The 24,516-nt window shown below is 19.9% G+C and overlaps 2 protein-coding genes across 2 annotated transcripts in view; one reads left to right on the top strand and one right to left on the bottom strand.

Annotated features, from left to right (window-relative positions):
- Window positions 1–8: 8 nt before the first annotated feature.
- Window positions 9–14,445, bottom strand: LOC122500367 (protein phosphatase 1 regulatory subunit 21). The gene is made up of 6 exons (XM_043609271.1): window positions 14,371–14,445; window positions 9,807–9,966; window positions 4,182–5,048; window positions 775–921; window positions 394–627; window positions 9–247 (listed from the first exon to the last, which is right to left on the bottom strand). Exons 2-6 carry the CDS (start codon window positions 9,867–9,869, stop codon window positions 227–229), a joined length of 1,332 nt encoding a protein of 443 aa, XP_043465206.1. The 5' UTR covers window positions 9,870–9,966; window positions 14,371–14,445; the 3' UTR covers window positions 9–226.
- Window positions 14,446–14,714: 269 nt separating this feature from the next.
- LOC122500365 (transcription factor IIIB 90 kDa subunit) overlaps window positions 14,715–24,516 on the top strand; it is a 42,047-nt gene continuing 32,245 nt past the window's right edge. The window contains exons 1-5 of the mRNA XM_043609268.1: window positions 14,715–14,929; window positions 18,525–18,738; window positions 18,849–18,933; window positions 21,070–21,206; window positions 21,433–21,537. Coding sequence (XP_043465203.1) covers window positions 18,525–18,738; window positions 18,849–18,933; window positions 21,070–21,206; window positions 21,433–21,537 — 541 coding nt within the window. The 5' untranslated portion in view covers window positions 14,715–14,929. The remainder of the gene's footprint in view (window positions 14,930–18,524; window positions 18,739–18,848; window positions 18,934–21,069; window positions 21,207–21,432; window positions 21,538–24,516) is intronic.

The following is a 24,516-nucleotide window of genomic DNA, read 5'->3' as shown; positions in this document are numbered from 1 at the left end:
TAGACAAATAAACATTTAGAGATTTATTTAATATTTTATAAATAAAAACATCGAATTCAAAAGATAACTACAAGTGTAAAGATCGGCAGAAATCGAATTCATTGCTAGTCATCTGTAATTTTTTTTTAGTATGTACATAAAAACTTGGTTAGCAAGAATTTTTTTCTTCTTTTTTTTATCACGGAATGTGTCAGATTGCCGATTAAATCGACACTTGTGTTAGTCTTTATTTTCCCCTTTTAGTGTTCTGGAAAAGTGAAAAATTTTAAAAATTCGTTTTTAATAAATAATAATAATAAATAATAATTAAATTAAAGAAGAAAAAAATGTGGTTGTAAATATTAGGAAATTAATTGATTAAAAAGAATGAAAAAATATTTAATGTCGAATTACTTTGTTCGAAAGCTCAAATTTGAGTTGTTGAATCTCCTCGGTTTGTTGAATTAATTTTTCGTTCATATTGGCAAGATGCTCGCTCATAGTGCTCAATTGTAATTTATAATTTCCTTCTTGAGCTTCCTTATCTTCTTGTAATCTATTCCAACTTGAGAGCGTTTCTTTTAATTCTGTTTCGCATTTTTCTCTTCTTGCCTCGCTTGTATCTAAATGAACGTTCGTTACTTCGTTCTGAAAAGAAAATGGAAAATTTTTTCATTTTGAAATATTTTTTCCGAAGTTTTTATATTTTATTTTGTATTGAAATTGTTGCTGGTAATTTTTCACACTCTCATAAAAAATAAAAAGGTAATTTTGTTTAAGTAAATTTTCACTTACATTGGTAGCAATTGCCAGATTTTTGACGTGACAAAGGTGTTTTTCAGTTACTAGTTTATCTATTTCTCGTAAAAAGTATTCTCTAATTTTTGCTTCCCTCGCCTCGATTTCTTCAGGGACAGCAAATGGTGTTGTTAATCTCCCAATCTGAAAATTTGTTTGTTTCCAAATTTAGAAAATAATATTTTAGAAATTACAAATAAACATCTTTCTACCTAGTTGGTAAGTTGATTCATTAATTTTTTCGCTCAAAATCAAATTGAATCACTTGAAAATCGAATTAAAATTTTAATAAAATTGAAATTTTTATCGATTTTAATATTAGAATCTTGTAAAATTTGATTAAAGTGAATATTAATAAATAATTTAATAAATAATAATTTTTGAAATTAGCTATACTTTGGATGTATAAAATTTTTAATTACTTGAAGTAAAGATAAATTAGAATCAGAATGTATTTAAATTTCGATTGATTATAATTTCAGGCAAGAAATACTTCAAGTAATTTAAATTTAGATTCATTGGAAATATGGAACAAGTAAATTTAAATCGACGAAAAATTTTAGTAAATTGAAGCTTGAATTAATTGAATGTTTTATGAAAACAAAATTCGAAAATTTTTAAATTTTGATTTTTTTTCAATTAATTCAAGCTCAGAAATAGTAAAAAAAATTTCTTCTTCATCCACTAATTCTTTTTCTACATTTCTGAACTTTTATTTGCATTTTATATTAATAAATTTTAATTTTACAAGAAAGAAACAATATTACATTCAAAAACTAATTAAATCATGAAAAAGATGAAAAAAGTAACAAATTATCAAAATAATTTAAATTAAATTTTTAGGTTTATATTTTAAATAGATTTGAAATTTGGACGAATGGAATTTCGGATTAATTAAAGTAAAGAATAATTAGCATTATAATTAATTTAAATTTCGAGCAATTACAATTTTAAGCTTCAATGCATTGAATTAATGATTATTAAAAATTAAAATGAGTCAAATTTTCCACAAATAATTGCAGAAATTCAATTAATTTTTCTAAAGTGATAAAATTCTTCGCAAAAATTCAAATATGTTAAAAATTAAAAAAAAAATTCTCGTCAAAATTCAATTATCTTTCAAAAATAATAAAATTCTTCTCCAAATTTCAATTATTTTCCAAAAAATTTAATAAAATTCTTTGCAAAATTTCAATTATTTTCCAAAAATTTTTTCAATTCAATGATTTTACAATATCTACAGTTTTAATAAAATTTTTCAAAAGAATTAAATTATTAAAAAAAAAAAATTCTTGATAAAATTCTAAGCAAACTTTGCAATAATTCAATTATGTATTTTCAAAAACAATAACATTTTTTTTTTTACAAAAATTCAATTATTTTCATGCATAATGAAATTCATCATAGAATTTCAATTATTTTTAATACAATTTTAATTGAATTCCTCGAAAAATTTAATTATTCTTGAAAATTTTATTAAAATTTCTCGAAAAAATTCAAAATTTGTTGATAAAATTCTTTATGATAATTTAGTTTCGAAAAACATTTATTTATTTTTATTAAATTATTTATTTTTGTATTTAAATAATTGAATTCTCGTAGAATTTTCCAATGAAAATTGATTTAAAAATTAATATTAGTTAAAATTTTAGATAATAATTGAATATTAAAAGCATTGTAGCATGAATTTTTAAAAATACATAATTGATAAAATACATAATTGAATTCTTTCGAAGAATTTTAACAAAATTTTTGAAAATAGTTCATTTTTCGAAGAATTTACTTAAAATTGTATTAAAAATAATTGAAATCCTATGAAGAATTTTATTAATTTATGAAAGTAATTGAATTCTTGCAATGAATTTTTTCAAATTTTTTCTTAAATAATTGAAATAATGTAAAGAATCTTATTATTTATGAAAATAATTGAATTTCTACATCGAATTTTATTACATTTTTTTAAATAATTGAATTTTTTTGAAAACTTTTATTAAAAAAGTAGATTCTGAAAATATTTCAATTTCAACCAAGAATTTCATTATATTAGTGAAATGTAATTAAATTCTTACAAAAAAATTAAGAGAATAATTCCATTTTTCTAGAAATTTCCTTTCAATTGTACTATAAATAATTGAAATCCTCAGAAAAATTTTATAATTTATGAAAATAATGAAATTCTTACAACGAATTTTATCAATTTTTTTTTAAATAATTGAATTCATGTGAAAAATTTTATTACTTGTAAAAATAATTGAATTTATGCAACGAATTTTATTACATTTTATTTAAATAATTAGAATATTCTTTTGAAAACTTGTATTAAAAATGTAAATTTTGAAATTTTTTGAATTTCAGCGAAGAATTTCATTATTTGTGAAATGTACCTAATTTAATTCTTGCAAAAAATTTTTGAAGATAATTTTATTTTTCGAGAAATTTATCTGAAATTGCATTAAAAATAATTGAAACCATGTGGAGAATTTTATTATTTATTAAAATAATTGAATTCTTGCTTAGAATTTTATTAAAATTTTTGTAAATAATTTAATTTTTTTTTTTTGAAAAATTTTAAGGAAATTAAAGTTTTTATAAAACATGAAGATATTCTTATAAGATGTTTAATTTTAAAAATGTTTGAATTTTAATTCCCATGGAAAAATAATAATTAAATACTTATTTAAAAATTTAGTTATTGATGTTTGCGAATAATTTTACAATTTAAGAAATTCGTAAGTAAATGTAATAGAATTTTTTTTTTGAGTATCTAATAATTTTTAGAGTGAATCAGAATATTCTTTATGGTCAGGGAAAAAGTGAAAATTTTGTCTGGAAATAAGGGAAAAATAAAATTAAATATTTGTGGCACCCCTGAAATTGTATTTTGAGAAGATAAAAATTTGGATAAATTGAATTTTGAATAGATAAAAATTTGAAGAAATTGAATTTTGAATTAATTGAAGTGAAGATTAATTAGAATTAGAATGAATTTAAATTTCTATCGATTAAAATTTTAATTAAGAAGTTTCAAGTCATTTAAATTTAGATTAATTGGAAATTTGGACCAAGTAAATTTTAAATCGATGAAAAATGTTGATAAATTCAAACTTTGATGAATTGAATCATTTTTAGAGTCAAAAGGGTAAAAATTTATAAATCTATGATCCTTTAAGTAATTTAAACTTAGGAACATTAAAAAAAATTTCAAAGGATTGAATTTTTTGTTTGTTAAAAATAAAAAAAGCAAATAATTAAGCTAACGAATTGCTTTCAATATTTCTGAGCTTTTTTTATATTTTCCACTTTGTAAATTCAATTATTCGATGAAAGGAATGATGAGAATTTTTATTCCTTTCATTCCATGTGAAGAAAAATAAATAAAATTTGTATTATTAATAAAAAATTACCATATTATTAATCTCAATAGGCTGCAGAGAATCATTATCGGCCATGTGTGTTTCTAAACTTTCCTTAACCACAATCTCATCGTATTTGAGTTTTAAAATATTATATTGCGCTTTCCAGTGATTCAATTCTTTTTCAAGTTCCAGTGGTTTAGTGAAATCATAATCATCGCTATTGTCCTCCTGCGTTGGTAGCCATTGTTTTCTCGGGCCCATTTCTAGCGTTGATTTCGATGATCTTCGCGATGCCGATGGCGACGATAGTGGCGAATGATCATTCTGACGATGATTTATTATTCCTATTCTCAAATCATAATCACAACCCTCACGTTTACCCTCGCCACTTGACCATGAAACTGTTTCCTCTTGCTTTTGTTTCTCGCTCAATTTCCTCTGTAAATCATCGCGTTCACGTTCAAATTTATCAATAATTTCACGATAATGCGCCTCCAATGTTAATTTCGTTTTTTCGCAGTGTGTTAATTTATTTTCAAAGAATTTAATCTCCTCTCTCAATGCATCTATTTCATTATCCTTATCGGCAATTAGCGATAATAATTGAGCATTTTCGATAATTTTCTTTTGAAATTCCTCATCGAGAATATGATTTTGCGAATGAGGCTGCTGAGTCTTATTCTCTGTTGATGATTTATTGCGTTTTTGTTTTGGTTTCGTTTGGAGTTTATCTAATTCCTCTTGTAATACGGTAATTCGTTTAGTGAGCTGTTGATTACGAAATGAAAGACTGTCCAATTCTTGTTCGGCACGACGAAGTTCCACTTCTTTTTCTTTCAGTTGTTCACGAATGTCTGCATTACGTGTTTGCTCCTCAATCACGGCTGTCTTTAAAATTTTTGCTTGCGCACGAATCTGTAAAGATAGTGAAAAATAAACATTAATTTGTTAATTTTATAAAAATTAAATTTTTAAAATTTGTTATTTTTACAGAAATTAAATTTTTTAAATTTGTTAATTTTACAAAAATTAAATTTTTAAAATTTATGATAAAATTCAGAATTTTTGTGTCTTTTTGTTTGACTCATAAATTATCAATTTATCACGAATTCTAAAAAAAACCTTACATTTTTTCTATTTTTGACAATAATTTATTTTAAATAACTTAATTCTTTTGAAGAACTGCTATAAAGTTATAACTAATAAATCATTTACCAAAGTAACTTTTTTGAAAAATTTTAATTTCAATTCAGTTAAAATTTTATAGTTTAGTTTAATTAAGTTAATTAATTAATTTAATTAAATTTAATTAATTTTTAATTTAGTTTCAATTTAAAAAATTTTAACGCAATTCTTTGAAAGAATTCAATTATCTTAATAAATATATTAAAATTCTTCTCCAAAATTCAATTATTTTCAACAATTTTAATAAAATTTTTGGTAAGATTTCAATTATTTTTAAAAATTTCCCTCAATTCAATGATTTTCAATATATACTATTTTAATAAAATTTTCCAAAAGAATTGAATTATTTAAAAAAAAACAATTTCACAGAAATTCAATTATTTAAAATTTTGTTTACAAATTTCTTCGCAATAATTCAATTATTTTAATAAATAAAATAAAATTCTTTATAGGAATTCAATTATTTTTAAAAACAATAGAACTCATAGCAGAAGTTTAATTATTTTTAATACAATTTTAATTGAATTCCTCGAAAAAATTCAATTCTTTAAAAATTTGTTGCAATAAAATTCTTTATGAGAATTCAATTTTAACAAACATTCAATTATTCACTAAATTATTTATTTTTGTATTTAAATAATTCAATTCTCGAAGAATTTTCTAAGAAAAATTAATTTAAAAATGAATTTTAGTTATAATTTTAGATAATAATTGAATATTAAAAGTATTACCTATAGCATAAATTTTTAGAAATAATTGAATTTTGAAAAAGTTACAAATATTTGCAAAAATTAAATTGTTTTCAAAATTTTTTTTAAATTCTCGTCAACAGTTCAATTATATTTAAAAAATAATAAAATTCTTCTCTGAAATTCAATTATTTTGAAAAATTTTAATAAAATTCTAGACAAAATTTCAATTATTTTCAAAAATATTCCTCAATTCAATGATTTTTAAATATTTAGTAAATTCTTCCACAGTTATTTAATAAATTAATTTTTTCGATTTTTGGAAGACGTATATAAAAGGTAAAAGAAAAACACTCTTTTACTTTTTTATAAAATAGACGACGTTTCGGTGGTCAGGTTCGCCACCATCATCAGGTCACTAGTTAAAGTCAATAAATAAACATCACGTCAATAAATTAAAAACATAAATAAACGCAATACAACAAAAAAATAAAATATTTAAATTTACAAATCACAAACATATTAAAACGAGTGATTTTGTGTGTTTGTGATTTGTAAATTTAAATATTTTATTTTTTTGTTGTATTGCGTTTATTTATGTTTTTAATTTATTGACGTGATGTTTATTTATTGACTTTAACTAGTGACCTGATGATGGTGGCGAACCTGACCACCGAAACGTCGTCTATTTTATAAAAAAGTAAAAGAGTGTTTTTCTTTTACCTTTTATATACGTCTTCCAAAAATCGAAAAAATTAATTTATTCAATGATTTTTAATAAATATTATTTTAATAAAATTTTCGAAAAGAATTGAATTATTTAAAAAAAAAAAATTTTTAAACAATAAAACTCATTGCAGAAGTTTAATTATTTTCAATACAATTTTAATTGAATTCCTCGAAAAATGTAACAAAAATTTTATTAAAATTCGTCGAAAGAATTCAATTATTCTTTACAAAATTTGTTGATAAAATTCTCTATGGGAATTGAATTTTAAGAAACATTTAATTATTCAATAAATTATTTATTTTTGTATTTAAATAATTGAATTCCAGTAGAATTTTCTAATAAAAATTGATTTAAAAATGAATTTTAGTTAAAATGTTAGATAATAATTGCATATTAAAAGCATTGCAGCGAAATTTGTTAGAAATAATTGAAAAAGTTGAAAAAAAAAGTTTACAAAAATTCAAGTAATTTGAAAAATGTTTTTAAATTCTCGTAAAAAATTCAATTATTTTTATAAATAATACAATTTTTCTCAAAAATCCAATTATTTTCAAAAATTAAAATAAAATTCTTGGCAAAATTTCAATATTATTCGCAAAAATTTTCCTCAATTCAAATTAATTTTCAATATTTACGATTTTAATAAGATTTTCTAAAAGAAATCAATTAAATCAATTATTGAAATACAATTTTAATTAAATTCTACGCAAACATTAAAATATTTTCAAAAATTCTGATAAAATTCTTCGAAACGATTCAATTATTCTCAAAATTAATAAAATTCTTTGGAAGAATTCAATTATTTTTATGAATAGTAAAATTCCTCGGAGGAATTTAATTATTTTCATAAATAATAAAATTCATCCTCGAAATTCAATTATTTTCATGAATAACAATATTCATCACAAGAATTTAATTAATTCAAAATTAATAAAATTCTTTGCAGAAATTCAATTATTTTACAAAAATCTAAAAAAAAATGTCAACATTTCAATTATCTTTATAAATGAATAGCAAAATTTTTCGACAAAATTCAATTATTTTCAGGAAGTTTAATAAAATTCATTGCAAAATTCAATTATTTTTAACAGTAATAAAATACAATTATTTTTCAATCACATTTTAATAAAATTCATGGCAAAATTTCAATTATTTTCAAAAAATTTTCTTAATTCAACAATTTTCCTAACAAATAAAAATTTCATTGGAATTCAATTATTTAAAATAGAATTTGCATAATTTTTTTTTTAGAAAAATTCAAATATTTAAAAATTTGGCATTAAATTCTTCGCAGTAATTCAATTGTTTATAAAAAATTTTTAATTCTTTTCAGGGATTTAATTATTCTTAAAAATTTTATTAAAATTCGTTGAAAAAATTTAATTATTTAAAAATTTGTTAATAAAATTCTTTATGCGAATTAAAATTTAAGAAACATTCAATTATTCAATAAATTGTTTATTTTTGTATTTAAATAATTGAATTCTCGAAGCATTTTCTTTGAAAAATTGATTTAAAAATGAATTTCAGTTAAAATTTTATTTTATAATTATTGAATATTAAAAGCATTGTAGCGTAAATTTTTAGAAATAATTGAAATTTGAAATGGGGACAAATGTTTGCAAAAATTAAATTATTTACAAATGTTTTTTAAAATTCTCGTCAACATTCCAATTATTTTTATAAATAATAACATTCTTCTCCAAAATTCAATTATTTTCAAAAATTTTAATAAAACTCTTAGCTAAATTTGAATTATTTTTTAAAAAATGTTTCTCAATTCAATGATTTTCAATATCTATACTATTTTAATAAAATTTTTCAAAACAATTCAATTATTTAAAAAAAATATAAATAAATTTCTTTGCAATAATTCAATTATTTTAATAAATAAAATTCTTTATAGGAATTCAATTGTTTTCATAAACAGTAAAACCCATCGCAGAATTTTAATTATTTTTAATAAACTTTTAATCGAATTCGATGAGGAATGTAATTATTAATAAAAATATTATTAAAATTCATCGAAGGAATACAATTATTTAAAAATTTGTTAATAAAATTATGTATAAGATTTTAATTTTAAAAAACATTCAATTATTCAATAAATATTATTTATTTTTATAGTTAAATAATTGAATTCTCGAAGAATTTTTTAATAAAAATTGATTTAAAAATTAATTTCAGTTATAGTTTTAGATAATAATTGATTTTTAGATTAAGTTACTAATAATTGCTATTTTTAGAAAGAATTGAATTAAATGGATTTGAACATTCACAAAGATCGTTTTCAAAAAATTATTAATATTGATTTAAAGAAGAATTTTATTTATAAATTGTAGGAAATAATAATTGAATTGAAATGATGAACATAATTTTGAAAAAGTTACAGTAACAATCTTGTTATTTCATAATATAAATTAAGGATGTTATCACTTGGTCACCTTTAAATTATTATAAGTTATTGAATTTTAAAAGGTACCTACGAATTAGAAATTTTGAAAATCATAGTTCCCATGAAAAAATAGTTACAAATTTATTTGAAAATTAAGTTATTGGTGTTTTTGATTAATTTTACAATTAAGGAAATTCGTAAATAAACCAATAGAACATTTTTTGGGTATCTAATAATTTTTCGAGTGAATCGCAGAATATTTTTTAGATTCAGAAAAAAAGTCAGAATTTTGTCTGGAAAATCAGGGAAAAACAAAATTAAATTTTTATGACAACCCTGTACATTATAGAAGGATCAGAAATCAGAAAGAATATTTAGAAAATATTTCTTAATCTTGAGGAGAATATTTGAAAAAATGAATCATAAAATCTGTTATATAAAGAAACAATTTTCAGGAACAATAAAAAAAAAATGTTGATTCACGATAATTAGAGGTTATGTTTTCAAACGGGTTAATTTCGTTAATTTTCTGCGCCTACGATGCATATGATTTTAAAACTTGTATAATTAATAGAAATCGCAAATTTATTAATTACAAGTAATTTATTTTATTGTAAAAATAATAAATTTATTTTTACAATAAAGAAATGAAAATAAAGAAATAAAAAATTTACCTTGGAATATTCTGTGGCAATTTTCTGGTACTTTGTCTCAAGTTCTCCATTGACAGCTTCCATGACTTTTATTTGATAGTATAAATGACACTCGTTTATGAATATATTTTATTAACGATAATTGGACATTGTTGATGTAGTTGGATGCACGCAGTAGTTCCTGTTGAGGGTCATATATAAAACACTCTTTTTTTTTTTTTTTTAATACTCTTTCAAATGAATTTATTAAGTTTGAAAACAAGTAAATTCTGTATATCATTAATTGATGACGTTTCTAATATTACTTGAAAGCACATCATCACGAAACACTACAAGTGTAAAAGTTGAACGAAACTAGTAAATATTGCATGCACATTATAATTGTACGCCCCCAGCCATTATTTTTTTCGTCTGTCGAATGCAGACACAGAACCATCTGTGCCTGGTGAACTCATGGAAAATAGACCAGCAGGAGACTAATGCTCTCTCCATGCATGTACTTCACTCAATTCACTTTAAAAAGTAAAAAGTATTTGCTGCGATTTGTCGGAACTCGGAAGTATGAAAGCTAGTACTCTGTACATCACTGTAGGTGGCGAAGGATTCGTGTAAATTTTCAAATTTTCAATTGAAAATAGAAACTGTCAGTTGATTCTTATTCAGCTCTTATTGGAACTTTAATTTTTTCCCCGATTGTTATTACAAAAAAAAACAAAAACTTCAAGGGGAGTTAAATTATTAAAAAAAAAAAAAAAAAAAAAGACTATTTTTAAATTTTCAGGGCTCGGATTGTGCGACTTTTTCGACTTTTTTGTGAAAAAATTTAAAGTAAAAAGTTTGAGTCAAAGAAATGTTCTGTTACATTTATTTACAAATTTCTTTCAAATTTTTCTAAAACATCAATAACTTCTTTTTTAAATAAATATTTAATTATAATTTTTCCATAGGAATTAAAATTCTTCAAAAGATTCTAATTCAAAACTTTTTGAAATTAAACAACTTATAAAAAATTGTTATATAAAACATGAAGAAATCGATCACTCCGAGTCTTCGACTCAGAGCAATCGATGTCTTCATGTTTAATAATAATTAAAGATAACCGAGTGATAAAATCATTAATTAATTATTATTATATGACTTTATAAAAAAAAAATTTTTTTAATTATTTTTTATGCAAATAATTGAATTATTGGGAAGAAATTTATAAAACATTAGGAAGTAATTGAATTTTGCAGAAGAATTTTATTACTTTTGAAAATAATTGAATTTCTAGGATGAATTTTATTAATTTTGGCAAATAATTTAATTTCTGAGAATTTTAAAGCCAAGAATTTTAAACTTCTTTAAAAATAATTGAATTCTTGTAAAGAATTTTATTAATTTTAAAAAATAATTGAATTCCTGCGAATAATTTTATTAATTTTGGCAGATAATTGAATTTCTGCGTAAAATTTTATTAAACGTTTTAAAAATAATTGAATTATTGCAAATATTTTTATTAATATTTGAAAATAATTGAATTCGTAAGAAGAATTTTATTTCAAATTTTGTGAAAATAATTGAATTTTTGCGAAGAATTTTAATACTTTTGAAAATAATTGAATTTCAAAGAAGAATTTTATTATTTATAAAGATAATTGAAAGTTTGACAAGAATTTTATTAAATTTTTTTTTAAATAATTGAATTTCGGAGAAGATTTTCATTATTTATAAAAATAATTGCCATTTTAAAGAGAATTTAAAAAAAAAAATGTTAAAATTAACTAACTAAAATTTTGCTATGAATTTTATTTAATTTTTTAAAATTTTATATCGGATTGTTTGATATTAATATGTATCTGTTGTCGAGAAATGTGATTTTTTTTTACAATTTTGACAATATTGAAAGAAAATATTTTTACAATTACATACAATTAAAATATGTCCAAAAAATTGAAATTTTCGGTAAAATTTTTTTAAAATAATATTGAAATTTGATTAAATCTTTGAAAAATAATTGAGTTTTTAAAAAATATTAAAAAATAATCAAATTTTTGAAGAAATTTAATTAAAAATGATTTCTCCAAAATTTTAATAATTTCTAAAAAAAATAGTAAATTTAAAAAAAAATTTAATTTATTTTCTTTTGAAGGTAATTGAATCTTAAAAAATTATGATAAAACAATTCAAAGGATTACAGGACAAAAAATCCAATTCCATAAATCCAGATCGGAAAGACCAAGGAAAAAAGTCCAAAGTACAAAAAATCTAAAATAAAAAATGTCCAAAGTCAAAAAATCAAAAATAAATAAAAACGTCCAAAATAAATAATGAAACATGTGAAAAAGCCACGTTTTTACTTTTTCGCTATAAAATCGGAATTATTTTCAACATTTTTGATAAAATTCTTCACAAAAATTCAATTATTTTCAAAAATAAAAAAATTCTTCACAAAAATTGAATTATTTTCATAAATAAAAAAATTTCTGGAAGAATTTCAATTATTTTATAAAATGTTTTTAAAAAATGACAATTTCAATTAATTTTCATTTTTATAAAATTTACACTTGAAGATTTTTTATTAAAATTTTTGAGAATTCAATTATTGAATTCTCATAAATAATTTTATCGCAACAAATTTTTAAAGAATTGAATTTTTTCGAAGAATTCAATTAAAATTTTATTACAAATACTTCTGCAATGAATTTTATTGTTTAGGAAAATAATTGAATTCCTATAAAGAATTTTATTATTTATGAAAATAATTGAATCCCTTTAAAAAAAAGTCATTCAATTGAGGGAAATTTTTGAAAATAATTTAAATTTTGCCAAGAGTTTTATTGAAATTTTTGGAAATAATTGAATTTCGGATAAAAATTTCATTATTTATAAATATAATTGAAATTTTGACGAGAATTTAAAAAAATTTTTGAACATAATTGAATTTCTGTGAAGAATTTTATTATTTTTGAAAATAATTTAATTTCTGCATTTATTTGTAACTTCTCCAAAATTCAAATTTTTTTTGTAGTGTCTTTAACGAAAATTCTTGTATATGAAAATTATTAAAGAATTGATTGAGAAAATAATTTTAGTAAATAATACAGTCAGGTTAAATTTTTGTAAAATTGAAAATGGAAGAACAAATTGAAAATTAAAAATAAATCCAAAAAGATTTGGTAATTAGAAATTGTAAGAACAAATTGAAAATTAAAAATAATCGAAAAAGATTTGTTAATTCGAAATTGTAAGAACAATTGAATTTTAGACAAATTTTAAGAGAACTTCATTTTCTTTTTTGAATAATTAAACTCTCAAAGAACTTTCTCAAAATTATTATAAATAATTATAATAATTAATTAAAAGGTGAATTTTAGTTCAAAATTGTAAAAATAATTAAATATTAGAAGAGTTATATAGTTAAAATATTAATAAATAATTAAAAATTACAGAAGGTTACAAATTCAAATTTTTTTTGTAAATTAGGATAATTTTATTTAAAAATTTTAAAGGATTTTTTTTAAATTTGGATTTAAATTAGTTTGAAATTAATTTAATTTTTGAATACAAAATTAATTTTAAAAAATCTTCAAATAATCGAAATTTCGTGAAATTGAATTGAAAACAATTGAATATTACTCTTTTTAGTGAAATTTATTACATTTTTTTTTAATACTTAATAATGAATTTTTTAAAAAAATTTGTGAAAAATTTTTAAAAAAGAATTTAATTAGAGAAAAATTTTGTCTCTCTGATTTTGTGTACGAATTATAAAATAATTGAATTTTCAAGAAGTTGTGGTATCAATTTTCAGAAATATTTTAATTTCTGAAAGTTTTGAATATTATTATAATTTGTTTTCAAATTCAAATATTTTAATTTAATTTCTTGTGGAAAAATAAATAATATTTGCATTTAAATATTTTATTTAACATATTTTATTTTTAATTTTATTAAGGAAGAATTTTAGGTACGAATTATAAAATAATTTAATTTTGGAGAAGTTACATTTTAATTTCAGAAAGTTTCCAATTATAATTTTTTTTTTTTGAAAATTTCAAATTCAAATATTTTAATTTATTTTTTGTGGAAAAATAATTAATTATCTACGCATTTAAATATTTTATTTGACATAATTATTGAAATTTTGTATAATAATTGAATTCCTGAAAATAATTGAAAAAATTTTAAACATTTGGAAATTTCGTCAATTTTTATTTAAGTAAATTTTTTTATTTTAAAGAATTTGAACAGTAGAAGTTTATTTAAATATGAAATGTAATGAGAAAATTCACACCAAATAAATTAAAATTAAATGAAAATTAAGTTTATTAAACAATATTAAATTAAAACATGCCATCTATTTATACGAAAATATAAAATAATATAATGACAGATATAAATTAATGACAGATGAAAATTAATTTTAAAACAGTTGAAATTGATAAATATTTAAAAAACAAACAAACGTTTCGCGTTTCGCGCTAGGTATTCGCTTATAAAAGTAAATAAACTTAAAAAGTTCCTTTTTTTTAATTTTCTAAGTACCACAGTAAATAAGCAATAATATTGAGACAATTCTTTAAATACAAATGATAAATCGAACCTCGTCCATTATTTTATTTTCCACTTTGAAAATTACTTGCAAAACACATGAAAACAAGTGTGTTTTTACCGGAATTCTTGAGGCTGCGTCTACAATAGAAAAAAATAATGTGTAATTTGTAGTGTAATGTGTATTGTTTTTGGCATTGACAACTGTCAGGGTCAATAACACTATATATTACACAATTTTCTACACATTATTTTTTCTGTTGTAGACGCAGCCTGATGCATGAATTTACTAACCGAGAAACACATGTTCACGTTCACAACTTCAAGTAAAATAAATGCGACTGTCACGCCACTCGCGAGATGTTTTATAACTAAAAGCCACCGACAAGCTTGTGTAAAATGAAATGGAGTTAAAAGTGTAGAAGTGTGTCTTCCTTGCCATTGCTTGCAGATCCATAACGTGGAGAATTGTGGAGAGAATTTTTTTGTTTTAAAAACGATTCAACTATATACAAGTACAAGAAAATTAATTTCCACCAGATTTCCAATTAAAATCGTTCATCAGCAGATTTTTTTCTGTCTGAAATAAAAATAACTGAACATCATTCACGGTATGAGCACAAAATTTGTTTCTATATTGCTTTCTAGAAAACGTGTTTCTAAATTATCATTGAGGTTAGAGTTTCTATTATATATTTTACATAATGTCAATGAATTAAAGAATATTCTCATATTTTAATTAATCTTGAAAATAATCTATCTGAATATCTTATTAGTGAAATGATTTTCAATTTAATTGGAAAGAGAAAAATTACATTTATTCTCCTCTGAATGTAATTGCATCAGTCCTGCTGGCTATTTAAACCAAATATCGCATCAGTATCATCTTTTTTAATTCTACTTTTTTGTAAGAAAATTTTAACGTGGATTTTACATTTTGTAAAGAAAACTGACATTTAAACGTGAGCACGTGCTTTTTGTGCGATTTATATAGTTTCTCGGTAAAAAAATCTCGAGGCATCTGGGATTGAACCTAGATATCCTCACTGAAATACAAGTCAGGAGACATAACCATTGAGCTAATGTAATATAAAGTTTAAATTTCACTCAAACGTTTCTATAAATTAGAGGAAAATGTGTTTTAATTTTTATTGCAATTTTTTTTTATTTGTGGCTGTGAAATTTATATTTTTGATATTAAATTGCAATTAAATTACTTATTGAATTAATATTGAATAAATTTTTAATAAATTTGAAATTTTTAATTTAAAATTGCAATTTAATTATTTATTCACTAGTAATTCAATAAGTAATTTGATTGCATCTGTTAATTTATTATTATATAATTTTTTTTTACAAATTTTACTATTTATTATTATTGTTCTTTTATATTCTACAATTTGCAAATTTTCTATTTTTATTTTAATATTTATTATTTTAGTTATTATTGTGTAAATTAAAAACAAATTCTATTTTCAAATATTAGCAAAATTTTACTTATTTTCATAATTCATAAATTTTTTTATTAAAATTTTAACAAAATTTCTCAAAAAAATACAATTATTTTTTTAAATATTAATAAAATTCAATTATTTATTATTTTTTAATGTTTTAACAAAAATTTTTAGATTGATTTCAATTTTTTTTCATTCCACTTTTAATAAAATTTCACAAAAAAAATTCAATTATTTTCAAAAATTCTGATAAAATTCTTCGAAACAATTCAATTATTCTCATAAATAATAACTGTCTTTAGAAGAATTGAATTATTTTTATTAATAGTAAAATTCCTCGGTGGAATTCAATTATTTTCGTAAATAATAAAATTCTGTACAGAAATTCAATTATTTTTGAAAATTTTAATTAAATCCTTAGCAAACTTTCAATTATTTTCATAATTTATAAAATTCTTCGCAGGAATTTAATTATTATGAATGCAATTTCAAAAAAAATTCTCAAAAAAATTCAATTATTTTTAAAAAATTAATAAAATTGTTCTCAAAAATTTTTATTCAATTCTTTATGAGAATTGAAATATTTTTAATAGAATATTAATTGAATTCCTGGAAAAAATTCAATTCTTTTCCGAAAATTTTAATTAAATTCTTAGAAAAAATTTACTTATTTTCATAATTTATAAATTTTCTAATTAAAATTATTAAAATTTTTACAAAATTTCTCGAAAAAATACAATTATTTTTTAAAATATTAATAAAATTCAATTATTTACTATTTTTTAATGATTTAATAAACATTTTTAGATTGATTTCAATTATTTTTATTCCATTTTTAATAAAATTTCTCAAAAAAAAATTCAATTATTTTCAAAAATTCTGATAAAATTCTTCGAAACAATTCAATTATTCTGATAAATAATAACATTTTTAGTTTGAATTCAATTATTTTTACAAATAATAACATTCTTTGGAGGAATTCAATTATTTTTGTAAATAATACAATTCTTCGCAAAAATTTAATTATTTTTGAAAATTTTAATTAATTCCTTAGCAAACTTTCAATTATTTTCATAATTTATAAAATTCTTCGCAGGAATTCAATTATTTTCAATGCAATTTCAAAAGAATTCAATTATTTTTAAAAATTGGATAAAATTTTTCGCTAAAATTCAATTATTTTTAAAAATTTTTAATTAAATTCTTTAGGAGAATTGTTACATTTTCAAAAAATTTTTAATTAAATTCCAGAAGAAATTAAATTATTTTCGAAAAATTGAATTAAATTCTTAGCAAAGAATAATTTATTTTCATAAAATTTTTCTCAGAAATTCAATTATTTTAAAGAATTTTAATAAAATTCGTTGCAAAAATTTTATTATTTTGAAAAATTTCAACGAAATTCTTTATAATGAAAAAAAAATTCATTATCTAAATATTTTGAAAAAATTCAGTTTTTTCCTAAATAAAATTCATGATGAGAATTAAATTATTTGTATAATTAATCGAATTCTTCTCAGGAATTGAATTATTTTAAAGGATTTCAATAAAATTCGCCGCAAAAATTTTGTTATTTTGAAAAATGTCAATAAAATTCTTTATAACAAAAAAATTTAATTCTTTTCCTAAATAATAAAATTCTTCGGAGAAATTCAATTATTTTGAAAATTTTGATTAAAATTCTTATTAAGATTTAAATTTTTTTTTCATAATTAATAAAATTTCTCTAAGGAATTGAATTATTTATAAAAATTAAAATAACATTTCTGGAAGGAATAATTAAAAACAATGTTAATTTTAACATTCTTCGCAGAAATTAAATTATTTTTAAAAATTTGGATAAACTTATCTTTATAAGAATTCAATTATTTCAGATTCAAAATGAAAAAAATTATTTCTGAATGATAATAATTTGGTTTTATTAATTTTTGGTGTTTTTTAATCTTTAAAGCATTAAAATTAAAGTTTCATTAATTTTAAAATTCAGAACATTAAAAAAGAAAAATTATCAAAATTAAATTAGAAAACAAAAAGCAAACGAAAATAATACTAACATCAAACATTACTGCGAACAGATTATTGACAAAATACAAAGATTATTAATGCATAATAATTAGAATTTTTTATTTTACTATTTATTATTTTTGCTACATTTATTTTACGATTTTTCCTTTTCACAATTTTTAATTTTAATTACTTTTTATTGCTTTTGCTTAAACTATTGTTCTAAAATATTTATTTTACTGTTTTTTAATTTATTACATTTTTATTTTTACTATTTAATATTTAGAATATTTAAATATTCAATTTTTTTTCTAAGTAAAGAACAAATTAAATTAAAGAAAGATAATAGCTCTAGTCCTGAGATATTGTGGATAAAAAAGAAACAATGCTCATTTCTAAATAAAACTATTTTATCTTTAGTTGAATAGAATTTTTATAAATGTCATTATCAGAAAATCTGATGACCCTTCGTAACAATTAAACGATAAACAATTAGATAAAATAGTAAACAAAAACAATTAGAATTTTTTAACAGAATAGAATAGTTGTAGTCGAGGTTGTAGTGATGATATTTTGGCAATAAAAATACTTCTTTTTACAAAGTAATGATTCTAATTATTATTATAATTCATTTTTTATTTTTATTATATTCTACAGTAAGAAATTATATTCTTTTTCTTATTATTATTTTATAATGAAATTATTTATTGTTGTAAAATAATTCTAACGAAAATTGTTTATTCAACAGATGTCGGAATCAAAGTGTCGTGCCTGTGGATCCACTGAGATCGAAACAGATCCAGCGAGAGGAGACGCAGTATGTACACAATGTGGTGTTGTTTTGGAAGATCAGTTGATCGTCAACGAAACTGCCTTCGAAGAATCACCATCAGGGAACATGACTCTTCTGGGACAGTTTGTCGCAAGCGACAGCACCGGTGGTCCTTACCATTTTGGTGGAGGTAAAAAATTCAAATAATTAACGAAAAAATAAAAAAAAAATCGATAAAAAAATGTTCATATAAAAATTATTCAAATTTTAATTTTCTATAAATAAAAAAATTTTTTCAAGCATTTCCTATGAGTGGCAAGGAATCTAGAGAAATCACCATTCAGAACGCAAAGCGAGGAATCACTCATTTGTGTAATCAATTATCGTAAGTTTTATTTTTTTTAAATAACGTTCGTGTGAAGTTCACAACGTTTATAATCAACGATTTTTATTGGTTTATTATATATTTAATAGATTTAATAGAAGATAGAATTTTTATGCAAACTTTTAGCTAGAAATTTTTTTGTAACAATATTTCTTCAACAATAATTCAAAAAATAAAAATCTGTAAAATTCGTTTTCTGTGTAAAAAATATTTTTTTTCTTACAATCGTTGATCGTAAATGTTGTGAACTTCACCCACGTATTAAATAATATAGTAACCATAGTAAACTAATTTTAAAGAAATTAATAAATATTACGATTAAGTAGAATATTTAAGGTGAATTATAATTAACTAATTATTAGCAGGGTGGCCGCATGTTAGTAAAGTCAGAGAAATGTAAGGGAAAAAAATTATTGTTCAGGAAATTAATTGAGACTTTTTTCGAATCTTTTTCAAAAATTGCAAGAAAATACCATAATTTTTAATGAAAAAAGTGCAACTCATTTCGATTTTTATAGTGCGAAAAATAACTATAAATAAATCTTTCAAAAATTATTTTTGAATCATTTTTTAAGATAATTAAATTTTCCAAATACATCTACAATAAAAATCTTTTTAAATAATTGAAATTTTGCAAAATTTAATTGAAAATAATTGTTTCTTTAAGTATTATTATATTACAAATTTTTGAAAACCAACTTTTGAAGAATTTTACTTGCAAATTTTGAAAATAATTGAATTATCAAAAATTTTAATGAAAAATCTTTAAATGTAAAAAAATACAAATTAACGAAAATTAGCTTCTAATCTTTTCAAATTCAATATTTTCAATATTTTCAATATCATATTTCCGAAGATTTAAATACATACAAAAAATAATAACATTTTAGAATTATTTTTAACATTTTGGAGAAAAAAATCATGATCAAAATTTTTAATTAAAATTCATCAAAAAATTAATTAGTTTTTTTAAATTATACAAGAATTCTTTTAAGAAATTAAATTATTTTCAAAAAATTACATCCAAAATTTAGTTTTTTAGATTTATTAAAATTTCGGAGAAATCATGTTCTAATTTATTATAATAATTAGAATTCTTTACAAATTTTATTTTTTTTTTAAATTCAATTGTTTTTAAAGATTTTACCAAATTTCAATTGTTTGAACATTTTTCAATTGTATAAAGTTGATAAATCCATTTTTCTAAAAAATTGAGATAAACACATATTTAAAATATTAAAATCCTTAAAAATCGATTTATCACTGTTCAATTTAAAAAAAATTTATTACTAAAGAATTTTGAATTTAAAAAGTATTTTGGCCTAATCTTGATGATTTTTAATTTAAATTTTTTTTATTAGAAAAAATTACCAAAACCTTTGAATTTCCTTATTACAATAAACTTTAATTACAAACAGAGCATTGTAAATAGAAAAAATATTAAAAAATGAATAATTTATTACAATTTTTCTGTATTAAAGTTAATTTTAATGGTTATGTGAGAATCGTTATTTGTTTAAATTTCTCGAAATGACAAAATTTGGATTTATCAGGTTTTGAAAACTTACACCTCATATATAATTAAACAATTATTGTCTTTCAAAAATTATTCAAAAATATTTTAAAAAAATTAATTGTAAAAATTTCTTTATTATAATTTTTAGAAAATATTATAGGTACCTTAATAAAAAATTGAGTTTTTGTATATAAATAATTGAATTCTAGAAGAACTTTCGGAAAATTATTTTAAATAATTGATTTAGAGATGAAGTTTAGTTGAACATTTTAGAAAATGATTAAAAAAATGATTATTTTCTTTAAACTTTCATATTTTTATGTAAAAAGAATTTTTTCAAGGAAAATAATTTTAATGTCAATAAATTGTCAAAGAATTAATAAACTGAAACTTGTGACCATTCTTTAATTATAGGAAAATTATAATTACTTGACCACAATAATAATAAGTCAGGAAATTTTTTTCTTAATCCTTGCTAGGCACCCTGATAATGAAATTATTTCTAAGTAAATTATAATTAATTTAAAATTGAGAGAAACTATGGGATAACAGTAATAATAATTAAAGTAAATAAATAATTAAATGGAATGTAATACTAATAATTGAACTAAAATTTTTAGATTAGCTCATCTTCATATTGAGACATCAATGAATTTTTATAAAATGGCTCTTGCTCGTAATTTAACTCGAGGAAGAAAGCAACAACTCAATCATGCTGCCTGCGTTTATATGACCTGCAGAACCAATGGAACCCCACGTAAGTTTTTTTCTAGTGATGAAAGAAATTATTATACAATATGAATAAAAAAAATCTTCTTTACCTATTGAAGTTACAAAAATCGTTGTCAATTTTTGATAGACACCAAAATTTAGACATAAAAAATTATTCATTTAAAATTTCTCTTATTCGTGTTCGACTGTATAAGCAGAAAAAATAAAATAAGAAAAGACGACATTTTTATGCTTGAAAATTATTTTTACAGATCTGCTGATCGATATTAGTGACATTCTACAAATCTGTGTTCACGAACTGGGTAGAACTTACCTGAAATTTGCTCATGCCCTCTGTATTCAAATGCCGGCAGTGGGTAAGTCAATTTTTTAATTAAAAACATAAAAGTAGAAATCGAAAAATGCTAAACTGTAGAAATTTTCCGTTACGTATAAAAAAATATGCTTTGCATTTTAGAAATGAAAATTTATTCAGATTGTGAAGTATATTTAATTTTTATTTTAATTCAAAATTTTATCATGTAACACACATATGGCTCGAACTAGATTCGTAAATCCCGCTTCAAGTCCGTAAAAGTCAGTTTTTTTTTTAAAAAAAGCCCGTAAAGTCCGTAATTTGATTTGAGAAAAAAAAAGAAAAGTTCGTAAATTGTACGACAAAATTTTTAGAATTTTAGAGTAATTACGGAAATTACAAATGATTGCAGAAATTCAATTATATTTTCAAAAGTAATAAAATTATTCGCAAAAATTCAATTATGTTCAACAATTTTTTTAAATTCTCGTCAAAATTTCAATTATCTTTAGAAACAATTAAATTTTTCTCGGAAATTCAATTATTTTCCAAAACTTCCCTCAATCAATGATTTTCAATATTTACTATTTTAAAAAAATTGTCCAAAACAATTCAATTATTTAAAAAAAATTAATAAAATTCTACACAAACCTTTAATTATTTTCATAAAATAATAAAAATTTCACAGGAATTCAATTATTTAACATTTTTCTTATAAATTTCTTCGCAATCATTCAATTTTCATAAATAATAAAATTGTTACACGGATTCAATTATTTTCGTAAATAATAAAATTCTTTTTAGAAATTCAATTGTTTTCATAAATAATAAAATTCATTGCAGAATTTTAATTATATTTAATACAATTTTAATCGAATTCCTCAAAAAATGTAATTATACTTAAAGATTTTCTTAAATTTCGTCAAAAGAATTCAATTATTTAAATATATTGATAAAATTCTTTGTGAGAATTCAATTTAAAGTAACATGCAATTATTTAATAAATTGTTTTTTTTATTTAAATAATTTAATTCTAGTAGAATTTTCTAATAAAATTGATTTTAAAATACATTTGAGTTCAAATTTGAGATAATAATTGAATATTAAAAGCATTAGAGTGTGAATTTTTAGAAATAATTGAATTTTGAAAAGCTTTCAAATTAAAATCTTTAAAAATCTAAATTTTTCATATTTATGACAAACAATTCTGTAGAATTAATTCTTTTTAAAAGTTTAATAGGATTTTTATTAAAAGTATTTCAAGTTTTTATTTTTTAATAAATATTTAAATGCAGAATTTCCGAATAATTGAAATTTTGTAAAATTGAATATTTGAAAGAAATGGATTTGAAAATTGTTAAAGAACTCCTTCAAAAATTATTAAAAATAATCGATTTAAAAAAGAAGTTTAGTTAAAAACACGAAAACAAATTTTAATTTTGGAAAAGTTACAAATTATTGCAGAAATTGAATTATTTTCAATAGTAATAATATTCTTCGCAATAATTAAATATTGTTCAAAAATTTTTTTTAATTCTCGTCAAAATTTCAATTATTCTTAAAAATAATTAAATTTTTCTCCGAAATTCAATTATTTTCATAAATTTTAATAAAATTCTTGGGAAAATTTCAATTATTTTCAAATAATTTCCTCAATCAATGATTTTCAATATTTATTATTTTTAAAAAATTGTCCAAAAGAATTCAATTATTTAAAAAAAATTTAATAAAATTCTACGCAAACCTTTAATATTATTTTCCTAAAATAATAAAAATTTCACAAGAATTCAATTATTTACAAATTATTTTTATGAATTATTATTCAATTATTTTCATGAATAATACAATTTTTACATGGATTCAATTATTTTCGTAAATAATAAAATTCTTTTTAGGAATTCAATTATTTTCATAAATACTAAAACTCATTGCAGAATTTCAATTGTTTTTAAAAACAATTTTAATGTAATTATTTTTGAAAATTTTATTAAAATTCGTCGAAAGAATTGAATTATTTAAAAATTTGTTGATAAAATTCTTTATGAGGATTCAATTTTAAGAAAAATTCAATTATCCAATAAATTATTTAATTTTGTTTTCAAATAATTGAATTCTCGTAAGTATTTTCTTATAAAATTTGATTTAAAAATTGATTTCAGTTAAAATTTTAGATAATATATTTGAATATTAAAAGTATTGTAGCGTGAATGTTTAGAAATAATTGAATTTTAAAAAAGTTTCAAATGTTTGCAAAAATTAAATTATTTTCAAAAATTTGTTTAAATTCTCGTCAATATTTCAATTATCTTTATAAATAATAAAATTCTCGTCAAAATTTTAATTATTTTTATAAATAATAAAATTCTTCTCTGAAATTCAATTATTTTCAAAAATTTTAATAAATTTCTAGATGAAATTCCAATTATATTCAAAATTTTTTTTAAATTTCTAGACAAAATTCTAATTATATTCAAAAAATTTTCCTCAATTCAATGATTTTTCAGAAGAATTCAATTATTTAAAAAAAATGTTAATAAAATTCTACGCAAACATTTAATTATTTTCATAAATAATAAAAATTTAACTGGAATTAAATTATTTTCGTGAGTAATAAAATTCATCGTAAAATTTCAATTATTTTTAATACAATTTTAATCGAATTCCTCAAAAAATGGATAAAATTCTAAAAAGTTTTATTAAAATTCGTCGAATTCAATTATTTAAAAATTTGATGATAAAATTCTTTATAAGAATTGAATTTTAAGAAACATTCAATTATCGAATAAATTGTTTTTTTTGTACCTATATGTAAATAATTGAATTTCAGTAGAATTTTCTAATAAAAATTGATTACAAAATTAATTTCCGTTAAAATTTTAGATAATAATTGAATATTAAAAGCAATGTAGCGTGAATTTTTAGAAATAATTGAATTTTTAAATTAATTTTTTTGAAAAAGTTTAATTGAATTTTTTTATTATATTGTAAAGAAATAGATTTGAAAATTGTCAAAGAGCTTTTTCGAAAATTATTAAAAATT

This window comes from Leptopilina heterotoma, unplaced genomic scaffold (assembly GCF_015476425.1).
Source record: "Leptopilina heterotoma isolate Lh14 unplaced genomic scaffold, ASM1547642v1 Lhet_183, whole genome shotgun sequence".
Classification (NCBI taxonomy): Eukaryota; Metazoa; Arthropoda; class Insecta; order Hymenoptera; family Figitidae; genus Leptopilina; species Leptopilina heterotoma.
This window is presented reverse-complemented; position numbering and strand designations above follow the sequence as displayed.

Coding starts and splice junctions, on each gene's coding strand:
- LOC122500367 (XM_043609271.1), bottom strand. CDS start 9,869: ATGGAAGCTGTCAATGGAGAACTTGAGACAAAGTACCAGAAAATTGCC. Junction 628..774: donor ATCTGGCAATTGCTACCAAT/GTAAGTGAAAAT, acceptor TTTTCTTTTCAG/AACGAAGTAACGAACGTTCA. Junction 248..393: donor AATTTGAGCTTTCGAACAAA/GTAATTCGACAT, acceptor TCACTTTTCCAG/AACACTAAAAGGGGAAAATA.